The sequence below is a fragment of the Centroberyx gerrardi genome, chromosome 14, assembly GCF_048128805.1.
Source record: "Centroberyx gerrardi isolate f3 chromosome 14, fCenGer3.hap1.cur.20231027, whole genome shotgun sequence".
NCBI lineage: Eukaryota > Metazoa > Chordata > Actinopteri > Beryciformes > Berycidae > Centroberyx > Centroberyx gerrardi.
The window spans coordinates 25,068,780-25,089,604 of NC_136010.1; the positions used below are offsets into that span (position 1 = coordinate 25,068,780).

General features: G+C 42.7%; 1 protein-coding gene across 1 annotated transcript; it reads left to right on the forward strand.

Annotated features, from left to right (window-relative positions):
* Positions 1-207: 207 nt before the first annotated feature.
* On the forward strand, positions 208-7,199 carry krt8 (keratin 8). The gene is made up of 8 exons (XM_071899392.2): positions 208-744; positions 2,710-2,918; positions 4,033-4,093; positions 4,259-4,354; positions 4,827-4,991; positions 5,190-5,315; positions 5,588-5,852; positions 6,258-7,199. Exons 1-8 carry the CDS (start codon positions 325-327, stop codon positions 6,542-6,544), a joined length of 1,629 nt encoding a protein of 542 aa, XP_071755493.1. The 5' UTR covers positions 208-324; the 3' UTR covers positions 6,545-7,199.
* Positions 7,200-20,825: the final 13,626 nt, after the last annotated feature.

The following is a 20,825-nucleotide window of genomic DNA, read 5'->3' on the forward strand; positions in this document are numbered from 1 at the left end:
CTCTGACAGTAAAGAAAGTCCTCTAAAAAGGCCAGGTACTGGTTTGGAGTGGCTGGACAATGTGTCATACAGACCAGAAGTGTTGTGTTACAGCCCTGCCTCCCTCTCCCCTTCACCCAGAGCTGCAGCCAATCGCAGCTCGCCACAGTCCCCTCCCACAGCAACAGGCGCTTTAAAACTCTTCAGTAGCTTCTGCTCTGCCTATCCACTCCGGTCTCTCCCCTCAGCCGGCCTGCCTTTGCCTCTGCCTTGCCTGCCGAACCTGTTGGTCTGATCTCCCCAGACTTCAATACAACCCCAAAAGAAACTACTCCAGATTTCAGAATGTCAAAGAGGACCACCAGCTACTCCATCAAGTCCTCCTCTTCTGGAGTGACCCCCAGGAGCTTCAGCAGCTTGTCTTACTCCGGACCCACTGTCAGCTCCCGCCAGAGCTACGCCGTCCGCAGCTCCTTCGGAGGAGCCAACAGGGGCATGGGAGGCGTCGGAGGTGGGAGCTACATCTCCAGCTCCTCTGCCTATGGAGGTGGCTACGGCCTGGGCATGGGAATGAGTGGAGGCATGGGCATGGGTGGAGGCATGGGCATGGGAGCGGGTGTGGCCCCTATCACCGCTGTGTCTGTGAACAAGAGCCTGCTGGCCCCCCTGAACCTGGAGATCGACCCCAACATCCAGGCCGTCCGCACCCAGGAGAAGGAACAGATCAAGAGCCTCAACAACCGCTTCGCCTCCTTTATTGACAAGGTAAACACTTGGAAAGTCACATAGGTTAGATGTCTGTGTGTGTGAATGTGTGTGTGTGTGTGTGTGTGTGTGTGTGTGTGTGTGTATCTGCACCATTCGAGGTTGCCAAGGCACCGCACTTTGCCTTGTGCTTGTAAACCTACAGAAAAAGTGATAGGAGGGTGGAAAATCGGTGGGCGTGTATTCAGTACAGTGATACTGTTATTTAATAGTTGATAGAGCTGATTGAAAAGTTCCATATGTTTGCCACATGTGCTTTGGCTGCGAGTTGATTTATTCTCTGCTTTTTCGTCATCTCCCACTAACGCAGCCAAGGCAGAGAAGATAAATGTGTTTGTAGCTCCAAGTTGGGGTTAGGCTTTCTATCTTATGGTTTTGGCACTCCTTTTATAGTGATGAAAAACAGGCATGCAGGACAGAGAGAGGGGGAGAGAGAGAGAGAGAGAGAGAGAAGGGTGTGTCATGGTGGAGCATAGAGGTTGTGATATGAGTTACCTTGGGAATGGTCCCTCCCTTAGCTGGGGTGTGGCTCTTTATACTGCCCCGATGGACACACAATCACCCCACCCCGCCACTCACCCACACACACACACACATTTCACATTATTCGCTAACTGACAATACGTGTACTTTTTGTTACACTGACACAGTTACAAGTTCCCAGGGGAAGTGAATATTGGAGTAGCAGGCTGACTATTGTACTTAGACCTTTTTGTTTTTTCATCTGCATTCAATTACGGCATTTCCTTACTGTGGCAGGCTGATTTCGCACACAAAGGTGCATCTGTCTCCCATGGCCTCGGCAGTGGGTTAATATTTAAAAAGGCCAGCTGGTTTCATGTTCTGGTCGATGCCAGTCGACTGGCCACGTAACAACTCTCCTTCTCCCTTCGCCAGGATTACAAAAAAAAGGATTATCTGGGCATTTTTTTCATCACTTTGCAAACTCATCTGTTGCATTCATCTGTTATCTTGTGATAACAGTCTGTTCGTAGGTACTTATTATCTGTTGGTTGTTTACTCGGGTTCAGCTGAGGCATGTTAAGAGGCTCTTCTTCACATCTCACCTGTGAACTGGAATGTGTTTGGGGAGCAAGGTACACCGACAGAGAGTCACATATCTGTTTTCACACCCTATTATTACTGTCCACAAATATGCGATCGCCTTGCCCCTCCTTCTCGTCCCACCTCCACCTCTTCTCTCCCCTTCCCTGCTTTCCTCCTCCCCTCCCCTCCCTCCCTCCCTCTCTGCCCACATCATTATCCTCCCCCTCAGCTTACTTCCCCTGCACTCCAACTCTTCTCTGCCTCCCTCCTCTTCCCTCATCACACCTAGAACACAGTTAAATATTTACCTTTCTTGCATCTGCATGCAAATGTTGCCCAGTTTCGTCCAAAAACAGAAAGACAAGCAGGAGAAGGGTTAACTACCTACCACCAGCTTTTTCCAACCTCATCCCCCCCCCCCCCCCCCCCGCCTCTACCTCCTGTCCTGTCAGGATGCACGTACGTCAGGCCTTCCTTTGGAAAAACCACAGCCAGCCTGGAAAACACAGGCAGCAGCTGCTTACATAGCCCCAAAGATAGATTAGAACAATAAACACTGGAGATTGTGAATAGTGGGCATGGCCAGGCTTTGCATTTGATTGATTATGAGGATGTTGTCCCAGAGGCAATGCTATTATGTCAGAGCAGAGCAGGCTGTGGTTACATTACACTCTTAAATGGAGTCTCATCTTTAATAATGGCTGACAGAAAGATAATTCAATACTTCATAACTGATGGATGACAAGATAAAATATGTAGAAATGATTGTCCCTTGTCACGATAAAGATTTTCTGTTTGTTTGTTTGCTCGGCGATTGATTGATTGAAGTTCAAACCATTCATTCATTCATTCATTCATTCAATAATATAACGTCACCCTCATTCTTTTCTTTTCTCCTCCTGCTTCTCTACACACCAGGTCCGCTTCCTGGAGCAACAGAACAAAATGCTGGAGACCAAGTGGAACCTGCTGCAGGGACAGACCACCACCCGCTCCAACATCGACGGCATGTTCGAGGCCTACATCGCCAACCTGCGCAGACAGCTGGACGGCCTGGGCAACGACAAGATGAAGCTGGAGGCAGACCTGCACAACATGCAGGGCCTGGTGGAGGACTTCAAGAACAAGTGAGTGTGGGAGGGGCAAGGAGGACTGATAATTAGCTGTTTAGGTAGCATCAGGCCTGTTCAAACCTAATAAGATACAGGGGGCCTATTAAGGATAAATAGCGGTTTAGGTATCCAAAGGGCCTATTTAGGACGCATATGGTCTATTTAGGATACAAAGAACCTATTTAGGGCCAGAAAGGACTTCAAGAACAAATGAGTGTTGAAAGGGAGGAAGCGAGAGAATGGTTGGAGTAGGAAAAGATGGAAAGGATAGATAAGGCTGGAGTAGGAAGAGATGGAAAGGATAGATAAGGTTTTTAAGATATATATACACAGGAATTGGTTCAAGATCTAGTGAGTGTGGAAAGTGGAATAGAAGATGGGAGTAATGGATCGGAGAAGGATCAGCTATGGAAGGGAGATCAAAGGTACAGTGACTTTGAGGAACTCCACTATTATGCTGTTGTCAAATCAAACACAATGGTTATTTCCTGGATTCATTTTCGGTAATAACTAAAGTTCCAGGGAAAGACAAGAACAACTTCTGAAATGACTGAATTCCAGTCTGTCCGGGTCACTGGACGAGCCATACACTGAGATAATCTCTTTGTGGGCTACTCCCTACATCTGTCCATTGTCTTACCTCATTCGATCTCCAGGGAATTACAGCACTGAACAGGCATGTCCTGAAAACCCATTACGCTACATATGACTGGGGGTGAAAATCATTTACATGACCGAGTTGGATATCTGTCAGCAAAGCCGTTGACACCCGTGCAGAACAAGACACAAGCACGATCGCATGCAGCCACACACATATACTCCCATGCACACACAGCCACACACATGCACAAATAACAGTGCTGCACGTATCTGTACATCAGCTGAAGTCAGAGGAGCCCTGGGGGAAAAATATCAGGAACACCGCTCATGCTTGGCACGGAGTCAACAATCATTGTATAAGGCAAATGTCCCAAAGGAGATAGAGAGCGAGGGATGGATTACTTACGCCTCCTAGTGTTACATGGACATATAAACTCTCCAAACTGCACAGGAACATGATGTACTTTTAGTTCTGGCAGTGCATAAGTTCTGAATACGCAAAAATTCAACTATTTTTTTCTCCTTTCAGGTACGAGGATGAAATCAACAAGCGTACAGAGTGTGAAAATGACTTTGTGCTCATCAAGAAGGTCAGCATCAAGATTTATTGAACTTTTCTTTGAGTTGTTCTACAAATTTGATACCCTCACTGCATTTTCCTTTAGCATTTTGACATTTATTTCATCAAGAAGAAGTTAATATAAGTCGGTTCTTTGTGCTGTCCTGTTCCAACTGTTTGATTTTGTGTGCTTCAGGACGTTGACGAGGCCTACATGAATAAGGTTGAGCTGGAGGCCAAGCTGGAGAGCCTGACAGATGAGATCAACTTCCTCAGGCAGATCTACGAGGAGGTATGGAATCCACTGCGTTATTTGCTTCCTACTTCCCTTCTTGGTCAGAAAGCCCCAATCGTCTTGATCATGCTGCTCCACTCTTTGGAGAGAGTAATCCTTATGAGTTAGATTGTGAATGATAGCAACTGCAAGTTAGAAGTTTATCGTATTAACCATAAACAGATGTGCTCTCGTTGCTTTCATCAACATTTTTTTGTTATTTTTTTAGGTAGCTGTCTTTTTTCAGTCATGGCATGGTTATGATTTTTATGGTTTTATTTTGGAATGGATTGTTCCCTCGCTGCGTTTATGGCTTTTCCTGACATCTGTTTAGCATCTTGACTTGCCTCTTGCGCCATTTCTAGTGAATTAGCTGGATGGTTTATCTCGCCGTGGTGGGGTTTGAATGGACAGCATTGCAAAGGCCTCTTCAGAAATTGTTTCTGCCAAGTGTTTAATCTCTCTCTCTCTTTCGTTCTTACTTCTCCAGGAACTGCGTGAGCTCCAGAGCCAGATCAAGGACACATCAGTCATTGTGGAGATGGACAACAGCCGCAACCTGGACATGGATTCCATTGTGGCTGAAGTGCGTGCTCAGTATGAGGACATCGCCAACCGCACCCGCGCCGAGGCCGAGACGTGGTACAAGACCAAGGTGATGAAGGATTCTCTTGCACTTGTCTTGTTGTGCTCAAGTTTCAGTTGAGGTTTTTGAACCATAGTTTTGTAGTTTTAATTCTTCTTACATTTGGACACAATAGCACACAATAACATTCATCAGTTCATGAGTCAGTACACCAGTTCAAGAGGCTTTCAAATTAGTAATCCTGATGTTTTCCTGATGCTCATTTAGTACGAGGAGATGCAGACATCTGCCACCAGATACGGAGATGACCTGAGGTCCACCAAGACAGAGATCGCAGACCTGAACCGCATGATCCAGAGACTGACATCAGAGATTGATTCCGTCAAGGGACAGGTATGTGGAAGAAACACATTAGGTATCTTATCAAACCTTTGGTACCATGGTACAACATTATGATCCAGGCAGCTAAAATTGAACAGATAACTGTGGTTATCTGTCAAACACATGATATTAGTGCTTGACTCTTAATCTTAGACAACATTCCAAGTTGAACAAATATATAGCGATATTTAACAGTTTATACAAGACATTCCGTCAGTAGGCCCAACACTCATTCATTTCATGATCAAGGGTGTGGACTTAGCTTTTTCTCTATCTTCCCTCAGCGTGCCAACCTGGAGGCCCAGATCGCCGAGGCTGAGGAGCGTGGTGAGCTGGCCGTGAGGGACGCTAAGCTCCGCATCAAGGACCTGGAGGACGCCCTGCAGAGAGCCAAACAGGACATGGCACGCCAGATCAGAGAGTACCAGGACCTGATGAACGTCAAGCTGGCCCTGGATATTGAGATCGCCACCTACAGGAAACTGCTGGAGGGAGAGGAGGACAGGCTGGCAAACGGCATCAAGGCTATCAACATCTCCCAACAGAGCAGTAAGTAAACTCTTCTGTGCCCTGTCCTTGTGCTAGAACTGGAAAGGAAACACTCTCCATCGACTGGATTCTGTTGCATTCTTCGTACTTGAGAGCATACCATGATGAAGGTGGATGTGTGCAGATACTCATAGTGTACATCAGAAAAACATCACAGTAGTTATACCAAACTTCTGTCATTTGCTTTAGAGGTACATCAAATATTCCTGTCAAGTTCTTTAGAAATCAAGCCCATAGAAAAAAGAACAGATTCCTGCACAGACAAAATTACCTCTGCCTTGGTTTATTTGTGACATTTCAGTCACCTGGCCTCTCTCAAGACCTACGTTCCTTACAAATTCAATTCAATTTTAATAGATTCCATACATTAAACCATGTCCTCTCCAACCTCCCCTCTCCCAACAGCAAGCTACAGTGGCTTCCCTATGGAAAGCGTGAAGAGCAGCTACTCCAGTGGCTACTCCAGCGGTTTCAGCGGCGGATACGGCAGCGGCGGCGGATATGGCAGCGGCTACGGCAGCGGCAGCAGCTACGGCGGCGGCAGCAGCAGCTACGGCTTCAGCTCCGGCAGCGCTGGCGGCTACGGCGGCGGCAGCATCACCACCCAGAACAAGAAGAGTGTGGTTATCAAGATGATCGAGACCAAGGATGGCAAAGTGGTGTCTGAGTCCTCCGAGGTGGTTGAGGATTGAGCAGTTCAGTTTCAAGGTTTAGCTACCTGTCTGCTATGATCTCCTCTGCCTGTCTGGTAGTTTTATACTCACAGTTCACACCCCAACTCTCATGTAATAAGCAAATCTGAAGTAAAATGCTTGCCAGCCACTCTCCAATAGACCTTAAAGGTGTTTTCTAGTGAAGCAATAAACAATTCTAACTCTACCAAAGACCTGAAAGGGACCAAAGAATCTATTTTGTCAGTCATATTTTGTATGTCTGAGGTCTGACTGTTTGTTCGTCTGTACTGAAACAGTTGTTTGAAGTTCCTGTCTCATAAAGTGACAAATATTCAACGGGCAAATTGCAACTATGAAAAAAAGAAAAATACAACATTCCCTCCAAATCTATGCAACGTCTATTCCATACTCGAAGGGCTATTCCCTTGAAAAATCCGTTGCATGAAATGGACAAAGTGGTATTGTCAAAGGAATGTGAATGTACTGAAACAGTGCTTCAGTGTTTTTGGTCAACTAATGTCTTAAAAATGCCTGCTACAGTAGGTAGTGCATGTCTTCCCAGTGTGTGTCCTGTAACTGTAACTGTTCGACCCCTTAGGAGGCTGCCCACATCATACTGTTGTCCTGAGGTGCTGTTTTTGCTACCAAACCAAATAAAATGTGTTTACTGAAACATTTTTTTCTCCGCTGTATTTGTTTTTAGCTCTGAATGCATCACTCACAAAAAGAAAAGAAAGAAAGAAGGAACAAAGGGATGAACAAAGGGATGGAGTTTGCGAGGGAGGGATGAATGAATTAACTTTTTTTTAATAACTCCTAAACAGAGTACAGACCAGAAAGTGGATTTTAAAAGCCAGAAATCTCAGCAAGTAATAATTTACAACATGGTATGGATCAACAACTCTATCAACCCCCACAGATATATTATGGTCTGTTTGTGCTATGAGGCAGGAAGAAATATTGATAAATGCACCTTTAACAGTTAACACTTAGCCTCCTACAGTGTGGCTGTAGTGGTTGTGCTGGGCGGCCCAGGTATAACTGTGTGAAAAATAGCATGCAGCCTCAGTAAACACACGCACACACACACGCACACACACACACACACACACACACACACACACACACACACACAAATCTGCTCTGGACCACTTCAGGTAGACTTGTATGGAGAAAATATTGAAATTAAAAAAAGGGTTTCATTATTTTCAGCTATTTACCACCAGGTGGCACTATCTCACCATGAGAACAGAGTCCATATGTTATCCTGCAGAGGGAGCGCTTGTACTGTAGCAGTGAGGGTTCATACTCATGAGTTATTACTCCACTGTTAATGTAAACCCTGTGTGTGTCTGGAATCCCTAAGATGTACAGAGCATATTGCTGGTAGGTTCAACAGGGCAAGTGTAACACTGAGATTACTGAGCCTGTACCAGATTTTATTTCCTGCAATGAAAACACAATGGCACAGTGTTTTTGGAATCACAGTGAGACATCATGATTACAATCTATTTGTGTGTGTGTGTGTGTGTGCGTGTGTGTGTGCGCGCACGCGTGTTAGTTTACTGGCTCAAATGTGTCCACTTAGCTTCTCAGGAAATGAGTACTAATCTACAGTAGAGTCACTGACCAGGTTACAGGTGATTTAAAAAGCATATGGTATAATTGTTTATGGTCCCAGCACAAATGATTACCCTTTAATGAGGAATACCCTTGAAGGTGGGGCAGCCTAACAGCCTTTCAGGAAGTGGAGGGCGCAACCTGAGCTAACATTTATTTTATGCTTTCCCATAGGGAGGCAGTATTGTGTCGTTAAGTCTCACAAACACCCCCATTTTAAATGATGTACTTGATGTACTCACATACACATTACACAAGGACAGCTCAAAAATGAAGAATTCCAAAATGAAATTTGAAAAAAGGGAGCCCAACTCTTGCATAATTGATGGAACAAAATTATGAAATTAAGGAATAATGGTACTTTTAATGGATAGCAGTTCATTTAAATCCTTGGATTAGGAGTTAGGAATGGAACTATCTTCCTAAACCTTGTCTGAAGTTAAAGAACATTGCATTCATGCTTCTTTAAGCATGAATGCAATTTCACTAATGAAGTTTCACTAGTGTCACTAGTTTCGCCATTCAGCGAAGCGTCTGTCCTTTACCTTGAGAGGTGTTCGTCAGATGCAGACCTGGATCAAATAGTACTTGCAAATACGTCTGAAGGATTGTTTTACCATTTTTTCAGTATGCGATGTGTGGGATTTACCACGACAAAACTACTCAGATCATGACAGATAAAGTGCTAATTACAGCAAAGAACACTTCATTCATTCATTCATTCATTTTCTTTACCGGCTTATTCCTATTCAGGGTCATGGGTGGCCGGAGCCTGTCCCAGCATGCATTGGGGCGGAAGGCAGGGAAACACCCTGGACTGGTTGCCAGTCCAACATAGGGCATAAAGAATACTTCAACTTGAAAAAGTATATGTAAATACTAATTTACCCAGAATATGGTCAGAAGCACAATACCTAATGCATCATACCCTTATCCTGGAGATTAACACTCACTCTTTTATCTTGTGTGTTGTTTGGTTTACCTCATTCTGCCACAATATAACACATACTGCATGTTGTATCACGATCTCTCTCTCTCTCTCTCTCTCTCTCTCTCTCTCTCTCTCTCTCTCTCTCCTAATTTGAAGCGTTTCCCATACTCCTTACAGTAACTGGAGTTTTGCATATCCAGTCTCAGGGGCTGCGGCCAAGACGCGGCATCCTAAAGCTAAAGTATGCATGTAAGAGCAAATAGCAGGAGAGAAAAGCAGGCTTTGGTTTGTGGTTACAGCAGGTGACAGGTGTTAACTAAGCAACAGGTGATGACTGACAGAGCCCTAGTGGCAAAGTTCATCTTTTTCTTGGAGCAATAGCTAGCTGGTGCATCGCTGTGCAAATCTGACAACTCTTACCCCCACTGCCTCAGTTCAGGTGATGAATAAAAGGTCAAATGAGTTAAGTGCTCTCACTTTTAATCTCTCAGGCCATGATCGAGGCGTTATGATCATTTTCAGAAGATGCAAATTTCAGCAGAAACTTGTGTGACATTTTCTGTGCCTCGTTTTAATTGGTGAATTTGTCACGGCCTGCAGGTATTTGTAGTAAAGACTACGCATGTAAGGTTCCGCCTGCGTATGTTTTAGACCTCCTACTGACATTCATTTGTATTTATAAATTCACAATCAACCACAAATATTTCTCACTTTTCGTAAGCGTGGTATTAGTGTGAATATAACTAATAGTTTGGATTTTTAGTACCTTGGACTGCTGATCAGTGGATTCCCTGCTATGTTTACCACTAGTGTTGACACACTTATGCAATTTGTGACTCCAGGGAGGTGCTCAAGGAAGCTCAACATAGCCAGGCTATCTTTGCGTTAGCTGGCTAGACAAAACCTAACCTGGCAATCCTGGATAACCGGTCTCACAGAGATGGTTATCTGGTTAACTGGCTCTGTCAACCCAGGATTTACCTATCCAGCTATGAGCGTGTTCACATAAAAGGTGCAGGTTTGTAACAAATAGCCAATCACATGCAACATGGACAAATCCAAAGCAGTATATTTAATATGAGATAAAATGAAACTATTGATCCCTGTAGGAAATAAGGTTGTTGCAGCGGCAAAAGTAATATGATTCAGTGAGGAAAAGGAAATTGAATGAAAGCACACAAGAATATAACAAGAAGCAATAAAACAGTAGAAAATAAACTATTTAGACTATGAATAATTATGGGATTATGTAAACATATGCTGCAGACAATTTCAACATGTTATGTAGACTGTAGAAGTGGGTATGGGAAAGAAATGCATAACATTTGTGTCTTTCTCTCAAGAAGAACAAATGAATAAATATGAGCAATACAAAAACATTGTAACAGTGAAAACTAACACTGTTGCTGCTACCAAGGCTGGAGAGGATTGCTGGAGGAGATAAATAAATAAACAGGCTTATCACTGCCTTGTCATTAAGACACGGTAGATTTTCTATTCACAATGTTGCCTCATCTGTGCAATCTATTACACTAATCAACTCACTAACTCTTGAGAATGCTATGAAATAATTTCAGCGCACATAATATGCAACAGTAACTTTCATTCATTATTGACAACTACAGTCAACTAATAAATAATAATACATTTTATTTGTATAAAAACAGAAACTTACAGTGCAAGAGCAAGGATAAAGTGCAAAAACATAATGAGAAAAACAGAAATATAAAATGCAATTGATTCTAAAAGTCACAGGCAACCAGTGCAGAGAGGCCAAAATTGGGGTGATATGTGAAAAATGTTTTGTCTTGGTCAATAGCCTGGTGGCAGAATTCTACACAATCTGAAGCTGAGTTACAGCTCAAGGTGTTACAGTAATTAAGGCGTGAGGATATAAAAGCACGTATGATTCTCTCTGTATTGCTAAAAGACAAAACAGATTTTTGACATATTCCTAAATTGGTAAAAGCATGACTGGACAGGTTTTCTGTATGTTGCTCAAAATTTAAACTAGATTCAAAAATTACTCCTAAATGCTTAGAAGCAGACTTGATGTTAGAAGTTAGAGGACCGAGAAACGGCTGAATTTGTTTGGGGATGTGTTCAGGACCAATGATAAGGACTTCTGTCTTGTCGGAGTTTAGCTGTAAGAAGTTCTGGGACATTCAATCTTTGACATCAGCTAAGCAGTCATGTAGTGTAGCCAACTTACTGAGGTCACTGGGTTTGACTGTAAGGTACAACTGTGTATCATCTGCAATGAAAAGATATGTTATGATGACTAATAATATGGCCTAGGGGCAGCATATACAGAGATAACAGTACTGGTCCAAGAATTGATCCTTGAGGTACACCACATGTAATCACAGAAGCTGACGAGATAAAATCACCAATTCAAACAGACAATTTACGATTAGACAAGTAGGAAGAGAACCAGTCCAGGGCAGTCCCAGAAATACCAACCCACTGAGACAATATATTGATTAGAATGACATGTTCAGTGGTATCAAAGGCTGTGCTAAGGTCAAGTAATACCAACACAGAACAGTCTCCAGTAACAGCAGCCATCAATAGTTAGTTACCCTGAGAAGGGTGGTTTCAGTGCTATGCAACTGACGAAAACCAGACTGAAATTTATCAAAAACATTGTTATTATTCAACAACTTTAAACCTGCAATAAGCGATTTCAGACCCTGTAACTAATCCTGAAACTAATGTGTGCTACGTGGAGATTTCCGTGAGACGTAATGATATAAACAAATAGCCACACACCCTCTAGTGGTCAGAAAAAATCGCTTAGTGTAGCTTTAAAAGTTGTTCCAAAACCACTTTCTCAAGAATTTTAGAAATAAAAGGTAATTTGGAGATGGGTCTGAAATTGTTTAAGACAGGGATCAAGGCCAGATCTTTTCAACAATTATCAGTCATTATCTACATGCTCTTTTAAGGTTATGTCACCAGAAAACAGTATCAAATGTAATGCACAGATGGTCAGAGACAAAGAGGTCTTTAATGGCAAGATTATTTAAACCCAGACCAAGAGTAAATACTAGGTCAAGCGTGTGGCCACAGTTTCTAAGCTATCTGCTGCTTGATAGAGGCCCTCTTTAATGGCCATGGGCAAATGGCACAGCAAGCATTGATTATATCTCGGATACAGGGCCATCGGGAGGACCGGGACAATTCCCGGTGGGCCGCTCGCTTTATGGGCCGGTGGCCACGGCACTTTGAGCCGCCTATTTCATAAACGAGAGAGAGAGAGAGAGGGAGAGGGAGAGAGGGAGAGGTGAGTGAGCGATGCCCCCACACCTCGCGAACGGAGCGTCAGATGAGCCGATCAGCGCGATCAGACAGTAGTATTTTGGAGAAAAACTTAACAAAACGGAAAGGAACCTTCCGAAAAACGAAAAGGTGGGGCAGAGAAATTGAGGAATAATGAAGGCCCGTGAAGCTGAGGCATAAAAAATGAGGGGTTGGGTTAGCCAAAGTGTGCATTGTCCCAAAACAAGACACACAGATGTGTGAAAATGACATCCTTCTTCATGCTGAATAAAATGGAGTAGAATAGAATACAACTTGTGTTACTTTTTGTAGGGAATGTCCTCCTACCCATGTGGGTAATATTAATGTAAGGAATATGGGTCTTTTCACACAGTGGCACTCATTAGAGTTATCAATTTTCATAAAGTGGCACAAATTGTAAGATAAATATTCCTACAATGTCTAAAAATCTGTCTCATATCAGTCTCATAAAGTTAACTATCAATTGGAAATATTAACTAACAATTGAATAATTATTATTGAAATTTCAATATTAATAGTTAATCTCAATTAAAATACAATATTATACCTTTGGTTAACACTAAATTAACAATATTGATCATCATATACTCTTGCTGTATTCATGTATGCGTCACTGGGGTGGGGATGGTGAAATATTCGCAGGCTGGATGTGGGCCGGTCTGGTCAAAAAGTCCAGGGCCATTTTCTTGTCCCAGTCCATCCCTGCTCGGATATAATAAATCATCATGGAGAGCAAAGTAGTTTTGCTGGTCTCCAAACACTGTTGCCCTGCGATGAGCCCTTCTTACTATCTATTAATTTAACAGCCTAGTATCCCCCTGCACAGTTCTTTTTATTATTTGTCTCATTCATTTGGATGCAATGTTTTTGTTTATATCATGTTTGGTAAATGGAATTGTTGCAATAATGGTTATTTTAAAAAGTCCATAGGATGTGAGTGGTGATGCCATTTTTCCAGAGAGTTGATTGGTGAGGAAGCAGGCTTTTTTATGTTTGGATCTGATAGCCTGAACATAACCTAACCTGCGCCAGAGCAGGTTAGTTGTGCAGCATAAATGACCATTTGCAATCAACCCTGCTATAAAGTGAGCCATCATTGTGAGACCAAAAAGCCAGGGTTAAGCCCTAAGTCAGCTCACTAATCCCATACTATGGCTTCGTAGTAAACCCCCTAGGTGGGAGATATCAGAGCCTGAAAAAATATTCTCACAGCATCCTACTTGTAATTACCACTAGGAGGCTGATGTGAACGGCTTTTCACAGATATGACTTGAATGCAGCATCAGACTACTTGAACTTTCAACTTGCCAACTAGCTCACACTAGTTAATAACATATCTAATACTGCAATATATGCACGTTTCAGGTTATGGATTATCAGAAAATCAGATGTAGGCAGGTCCCATTGCACTCTGAGTGTTATTGTGTTGAAAGGACATGTTTTAATCACTTTTTATGCTTGACAGCCCAGGTTGAAAATAACCGTAATTATCCTTTAATGGTTTTAAAACAGCTTTCTTACCATCAAAACAAACTCAGTACTACAACAATTCCAAACTATAAGTATCTCCAATGATTCTAACTCTATGCCGCATGGGCTTACAGAATGACTACAGTTGTCTGTAAAACATGTTTTTATGATAAAGTTGAACCTAACCTAAGTGTCAGTCTGAGCAGGTTGATATTACATAATCAAAGGAAGGGCCTTAAAATGGAGGGGCTTCTCAAGTGCAGGTGTGCAGGGGCTCAGTGTTAGTGCAATGTCAGCACATTCATTGTTCTAAATGTCATTTTTCATCAGACTCACCCTACACACTTAATACAGCCTTTACTGGGCTCTAGGTGCCTGTGGGCAAGGCTTGTCATTAACACCGCCAGCGGAATGCAGGCTCAGGCAAGGCATTGGCGTAACTCGCCAAGCCTGAAACAAGTCAGATTTTAGGGGAAAAAAAGGAAGATGGATTTGGCTCCAGAGGGGTTTGAGGTGGCCTTATAGTTCTTGTTGGAGCCTGTCTTCTGTCTTTTTTTTTTTCTTGGCTGTTTTAAGGAGTGGTACGAAGAGTAAAGGTGATCAAGGAATGATATATGAGGAAACCTTATTAATAAAAATCGAATCTGATCAATTACTAGGAGTGAAAAGCAGAGCACCCAAATCCATCTCCAACCACTATGCTGTAATTTTTTTTTTTCAAAAAGTGGAGAAAAAATATGCAAAATAGCATGAAGACAGTGTGTGTATGTGTGTGTGCGTGGGTGTGTGCATTTGTCGGTTTATTTGTGTGTGTGTGTGTGTGTGTGTGTGTGTGTGTGTGTGCAAGGGCGGAGGGGGGGAGACATAAATCAAGCAAAAATAACAGATGCTACATCCAGTGGGTAAAGTTTTGTCATGCTCTCATAACGGCGCATTGTTTTGCAAACCACCACAGGAATGTGCAACGCAACTACAGCGACTCAAACAGGTGCTAATAAACTGACTTCACTCAAAGAGGTGAAGGCAACTCTGCACCGCTAGCATATCGGAGTCGAAATCTGCAGGAAAAGCAGGTACAACAAAAATTCACACATCTTGGCCCTGACCCTTTTAAGCTCTCAAGCACCTAAAGGCCTGCAGGATCTGGCAACCTGTGGAGGAATGTCAGCCAGGAGGTACCAGACATATTCGTCACCTGATAGCTGAGACAACTGGGCTGCTCATTCAGGGAAAGTGACTCCAGTGGCATGTGGTTAATTACATTCAAACCGGTAGTTAAAGTTATTGACCTTTCGGAGCCTTTCTGAAAAGGAATTGCGGTAGATGTGGAATGAGTGTAGCATGGGTGTGCATTGCTAACGACACAGCTAGCATTTTAGGAGATTTCCACACAGTTAGTGTGTAATAGTGTGCGCGAGTGAAGAAGGAGAGAAAGCAAGAGAGAGAGAGAGAGAGAAAGAGAGAGAGAGAGAGAGAGAGAGAGAGAGAGAGAGAGAGAGAAATCCAATGCACTTGTCTTACGCCTAAGACATGATTGGAGGTGTGGCTGTACCTTGGGGTGGTTAGCATTCTTTGCTCAGCGCATAGTTGGCCCATTAGTTGCTCCAGGTAACCAAGCCATTGCCTAGTGGTGGGGTGGAGAAGCAGACTCACCATAAATCAGTCAAAAAACAAGAAAAGGTGAATGTAAAAGTGAGGGAAATATGATGGAAAGTGCTGACACCTCATAAAAGCGTTATGAGCTGGATATACAGTCGGGTGTGACTAGTTTGAGCTGGTTTATGTTGAACAAGTTGTGGTATCGCTTAACACAGTCTCTACAGCATGTGCTTTCCCCCTCGGCAAACCTTTGTTTTTCTCTTTTCTAGGCAGGCATACAGAGTCTTAAAGGGTAACTTCGGTATTTTTCAACCTGGACCCTATTTCCCCATCTTTTTGTGTCTAAGTGACTAAAGCGGACAACAATTTTTGAAATTGGTCCAGTATTGAGCGAGATCGCTTCAGCCGGCAGCCGCGAAACAGGCCGCAATGTAATCCGACGGGGCAAATGTGAACCGTCAATGTACGTCCACTAAAAGTGCTTGTTTTTGCCACTGACAGGCTCAGATTGTTATTATAAGTGTCTGACAACATTATGGAAAGGACCTTACAGAGAAATTAAACCTTTTTCTTTACCTTTCGCTTGATCCGGTCTGTGTGTAACCAAGTCTCGCGAGAGTTGAGTTGTTGCAGGAAGTTACATAGACCGGATCAAGCGAAAGGTAAAGAAAAACATTTAATTTCTCTGTAGGGTCCTTTCCATAATGTTGTCAGACACTTATAATAACAATCTGAGCCTGTCAGTGGCAAAAACAAGCACTTTTAGTGGACGTACATTGACGGTTCACATTTGCCCCGTCGGATTACATTGCAGCTCGTTTCGCGGCTGCCAACTGAAGCGATCTCGCTCAATACTGGACCAATTTCAAAAATTGTTGTCCCCATTAGTCACTTGGACACAAAAAGATGGGAAAATAGGGTCCAGGTTGAAAAATACCGAAGTTACCCTTTAATAAGCACTTCTTGCATAAAGGACACTGAATCTGCACAATCTTACAGTTGTGTCAGATTTATTATGAAAACCTGTCATTCTCAGTGCAGCATCAAGCGTGAACATGCACAGTTACGGCACTTATTAATATTTATTTATGCAACAAAATGATTGTGAAGTGCAAGTACACATACAGAAGTGTGGGAACAAACTTAATATTTAAATACTGTCCTGTACAACATACTTGCAATAATCCAAAACTATTTGAGGTTGTGCCAACTTCTTTTGATGCCATCTCAGGATGTTCAACTGACAGGTTTTGATACACTGCTGTTATTATCTCCATTATTTTTGTGACAGGTTGAGGCTGTGGCAGGTTGCAGAGTGCAAAGGATGAATAAAGAAAGAAATGTAATTTTTGCACTTTCACTGTGCATTCAAATGGACTTTCAGGGCCGATGTTAGTCAAAGCTTTTCAGAAAACACCAGTCCAGGTTGTCAAGTTGGAGACAGTTGGGAAGCTTAACTCACAATGAGGTGACTAACCATGGGAAAAGAAGAAATAGTCAGGTTTTAATCACCGGTTTCATGTATAATTGTTTCTCTTGGGTGCAGAACACAGGGTGAGTGACTGGGTGGCATAGTGAAGGGTGAGGTGTATGTGGGAACATGCGTACATGCCTCCCTACCTAGGATGACCTCTCAGGAATGTGCATGCAGTCAGAGCGTCGATGCCATTTATCTCATCCTTTTGACATCAATCCAATAAATTCTGCTGTTTAGCCTTTGCCAACAACAACAACAAACTGAAGCAACAGAAACAGACGTGCAAAGAAAACATTAAGATTGAAACTACTCCCTCACTTGTTAGAGAGAACGTCCCGAAACCAGAAGGTCCCGGGTTTGATCCCCTACGATCCAAAGTGCGCACCCTGCTGAAGTGTCCTTGAGCAAGACACTGAATCCCACCTCTGGGTGACCCTGTACTTTGAGCTCCCTGTGGTGGGGGGCAGGTGAAAAAAACAAAATTTCCCTCTCGGGAATCAATAGGGTAACACAAAACCAAAGACAGGGCACTTGGTTGGCAATGGGAAGCGTGCCAGTTTAGTGTCCTGGTTTCTTTCTGTTTTCTTTAACTTGAAAATGAAAATTGGTTGTGGTCCTAATCCTGGTGGATCGCAAAATAACCGGACTAGCAAATTGTTGTTGTTGTTTTATGAGCCTGGGTGTTAGGACAAGTTTAGGTTAGGGCAAGTGCCTAGGTCCTATGGCAAAAAAAGTTCTAAAACCCCAATGTAAAGCATCTCCAAGAGGCTGGTGAGCCTGTTGGTTTTGCAGTTTCCCCACTAATGGCAATGTTTGTAACAGAGCAGGGAGACTGTTGCCTGATATCAGACAGAATTGTCAACTTGGTACACTCCATTTCCATCTTCAGTCTGACATTGCCTCCACTCTAACCAATTTCCGTGGGGGAGGGGGATTCGATTTTCCCTAACCAATCACTAGAGACCAACGTATCCGCCTGAATCTAACGTCATTTTAAGTCGACACTGATGCGAAAAAACCATCTCCCCTTTGAATAAATGCCTTCAAAGCAGAGTGCTGTTCGGATTTCAAAGTAATTGGTACTTTTAATCGATTTAGAACAGCCTCGATAGCAGTGTCTACCTTGTCTACAGCGGTCACCATTGTTGTTATTACTCCTCCTTGGTTCCGGCGCACAGCTTGACAACGCTTGACAACAGCTTGACAACGGCGTTAGTCCCGCCCGTGGCGCTGATTGGCTAATCGTTAGTCCCCCCCGGCGCTCATTGGACCGATCATTTTTCAACCGAGAGAAACCGCTGTTTCGTGTCACGATGCCAGACCAGAAGCAGTCAACTCGGTGGAGTGGGCGGATTCAAAGGTCTGGACCCAGGCAAGGGAGACTGGGCCATAAAGACTGTATATCCCTTACAAAAAAGTCAACTTGAAATGTATTTTTTAAAGTATACTTAAGTATAAGAAGTGTACTAACTTTGGTAAACTATTAGTTGAGTTGTGTACTAAGGTATATTTGAACTTCTTGTGACTTCATTGGACCACTTTTAAGTTTGAGTATATTAAAGTACATTACATTACATTATGTCATTTAGCAGATGCTTTTGTCCAAAGCAACTTACAATAAGTACATTTCGTCAACAGTAGACAAATATCACAGCCTTCATCAGCTGTACCTTCTGCAAAAAAGAAGCATTCAACAAGTCGCAGTAGCATTAAAAGTACAAGTACAAGCCTAAGTAGAGTATTCTCAAGTGTACCTTTTCCAAGTACATCAAAGGTAAAAAGTATGCTCTTATGGTTTTTGTTTTAAATAAGCATACTAACAGTGTAGTAAAATAAGGGATGAGTGATGAGTTACTTTGCAGGGGCTTCAGTCTTCCCTCAGGAACTTCCCTGGTTATTCTTGTTTGGCTGTTCCACCCAACAAGCATCACATGCTAGCTTCTGAAACAATGTTTGTTAACTATACATGCAGGTGCAGTCATGCCTCTGGGTGCACCATCAATTACCTTCACTTGCTGCAAGTGACACAGCTGACAATGTTACACCGAAGCTACAGTGACAATTTCAAGATGCGTCCAACTCACATTAAACCACATTTGATTTCCTCCGATGCAAATAACTATGTTTACAAAATGTCAAGTAATAAAGCAAGTGTGTGTGGTCCAAGGTTTCAAAACCAGATTTCCTCAAACATTTCCTTTAGCTGTACCACCCGACCACATGCTCCCAAACTTGAACCAAAGCTGAGTTAGCACAAGTTCTAACTTCTACGAGACAAAGTGCTATTCTCTGAATGTACACGCCTTGAAGATGCGACATCAATTACCTTCAGCTATTTCAGGGAGTGACATAATGACAGCCTTGCATTAAACCCATAAATCATTACAGCGTACTGATAAGCATGCCTAAGTGAATTGTACTCTCTTCTGATGAGAGTTGCTGGAGCAGTACAATCTGTGCAGAAATATGCCCGTAAATGACAGCATGCGGACCTTCACAGTGAAAGTACTGATCCACTGATGAAAAAAAAACACAGCCTGCACTGTAGGGCCTTTTCTAAACTTCAGTTTGATCTGTTCTGATTCTGCAGCTGCCTGTGAGAAAAAGGATGATGTAACAGCTGAACTGCGAGCAAGTTGTCTCACGCTCTGAGAGTGAACAAGCACATCGGAGACTAGTCCCTCCCATGACTTATCTCCGGACTATATCTCATTCATTCCACACGGCACCATAAAAGTGAATATTTCAATACATATTTTGCATGTGTAGTGTGTGAATTCATTAAAAGTCTCATGCACTGCTGGGGGCTACATGGTATAATTCATGATATGGAATATACTCAACAAAACGCCTGCAGCGGCAGTACTGTACAAGCCTGTAAATTCAGTTTTGGTCTTGTTTGTGTTTCTGTTGCTGACATTTCAGGTGAAACTTCACTTCATGCAGAAAGAGGAGTTACATTGATAATCCGTGAGATTTTGATTTTGTGTTTTCTCATTTGGCCTCCATCTTTGTTGCTCAGCGCTCATTGCTGTGGTGTTTCTGCACTGCACTTCCCAGAGATCACCTGTCAATCAAACAGTGTGTCCAGTACTGTGACGTCTTTTTCCTTGGATTTTCTGTTGATGCAGTTTGAGTTTCTCTCTTCTTTGTCTGTTCAGCCATGGTGGCTATCACTGCTCATGCTAACTACCCAGTTCTTCTGTTTATTCCAAACAAACCGGAAATGTAAAGTTCATCACTTCCTGTGCACCAGAGGATTTTTTCCGGTGTTGTGCCAAAATTTGTGTCCCCTAGGGAAATTATCATGGTGGAACACACTTAATAAATGACAAGTAGACTAATGTAGACCCTGACAACTTCTTTGTAGAATGAATGGACACTCGTGGTTTGAGGTCTGATCTCATTATGAGGCAACTAGGTAGGTTACTTTCTTTTGATAAAAATTTCATAAAAATTGAAAGAATTTTATCTACTCCCCTGGTGTGAAATCGAGGTGATGACACACCACCGGGGGAAATACTTTTTTTTAGGGGAAACAAATTTGGACACAACACTGGGAAAGAGCTACCAGACACTGGGTGTCAGCAAATGTAAAATCTTTCATGAACTGGGTATAGGTTGAATCACTGTTGTGTTATAGCAATTGGTGATAGTAGCAAAATGGACATTTATTTATATGAAAATGTCATGGATTATTACTTTAAACTTCATCTTGGAAACACTTTACAACGGTATTATTCAAGTGTATTATCCATGTACTAAGCTTTGGAAATTTATTACACCTCTAGTACATGCTCATACTCTGTAAGTACTTGATGAAAGTCTCAATAATATTAAATGCACTAAAGGTGTAACAACAGTGTAGGTCAAAGTGTACAAATGTAATGTGCTAAACT

Bases quoted from the DNA above. Each gene is read 5' to 3' on its own strand.
- krt8 (XM_071899392.2), top strand. From the start codon at position 325: ATGTCAAAGAGGACCACCAGCTACTCCATCAAGTCCTCCTCTTCTGGA. The intron at 4,992-5,189 runs GTGATGAAGGAT...ATGCTCATTTAG, and splicing joins AGACGTGGTACAAGACCAAG to TACGAGGAGATGCAGACATC. The intron at 5,853-6,257 runs GTAAGTAAACTC...CTCTCCCAACAG, and splicing joins CAACATCTCCCAACAGAGCA to CAAGCTACAGTGGCTTCCCT.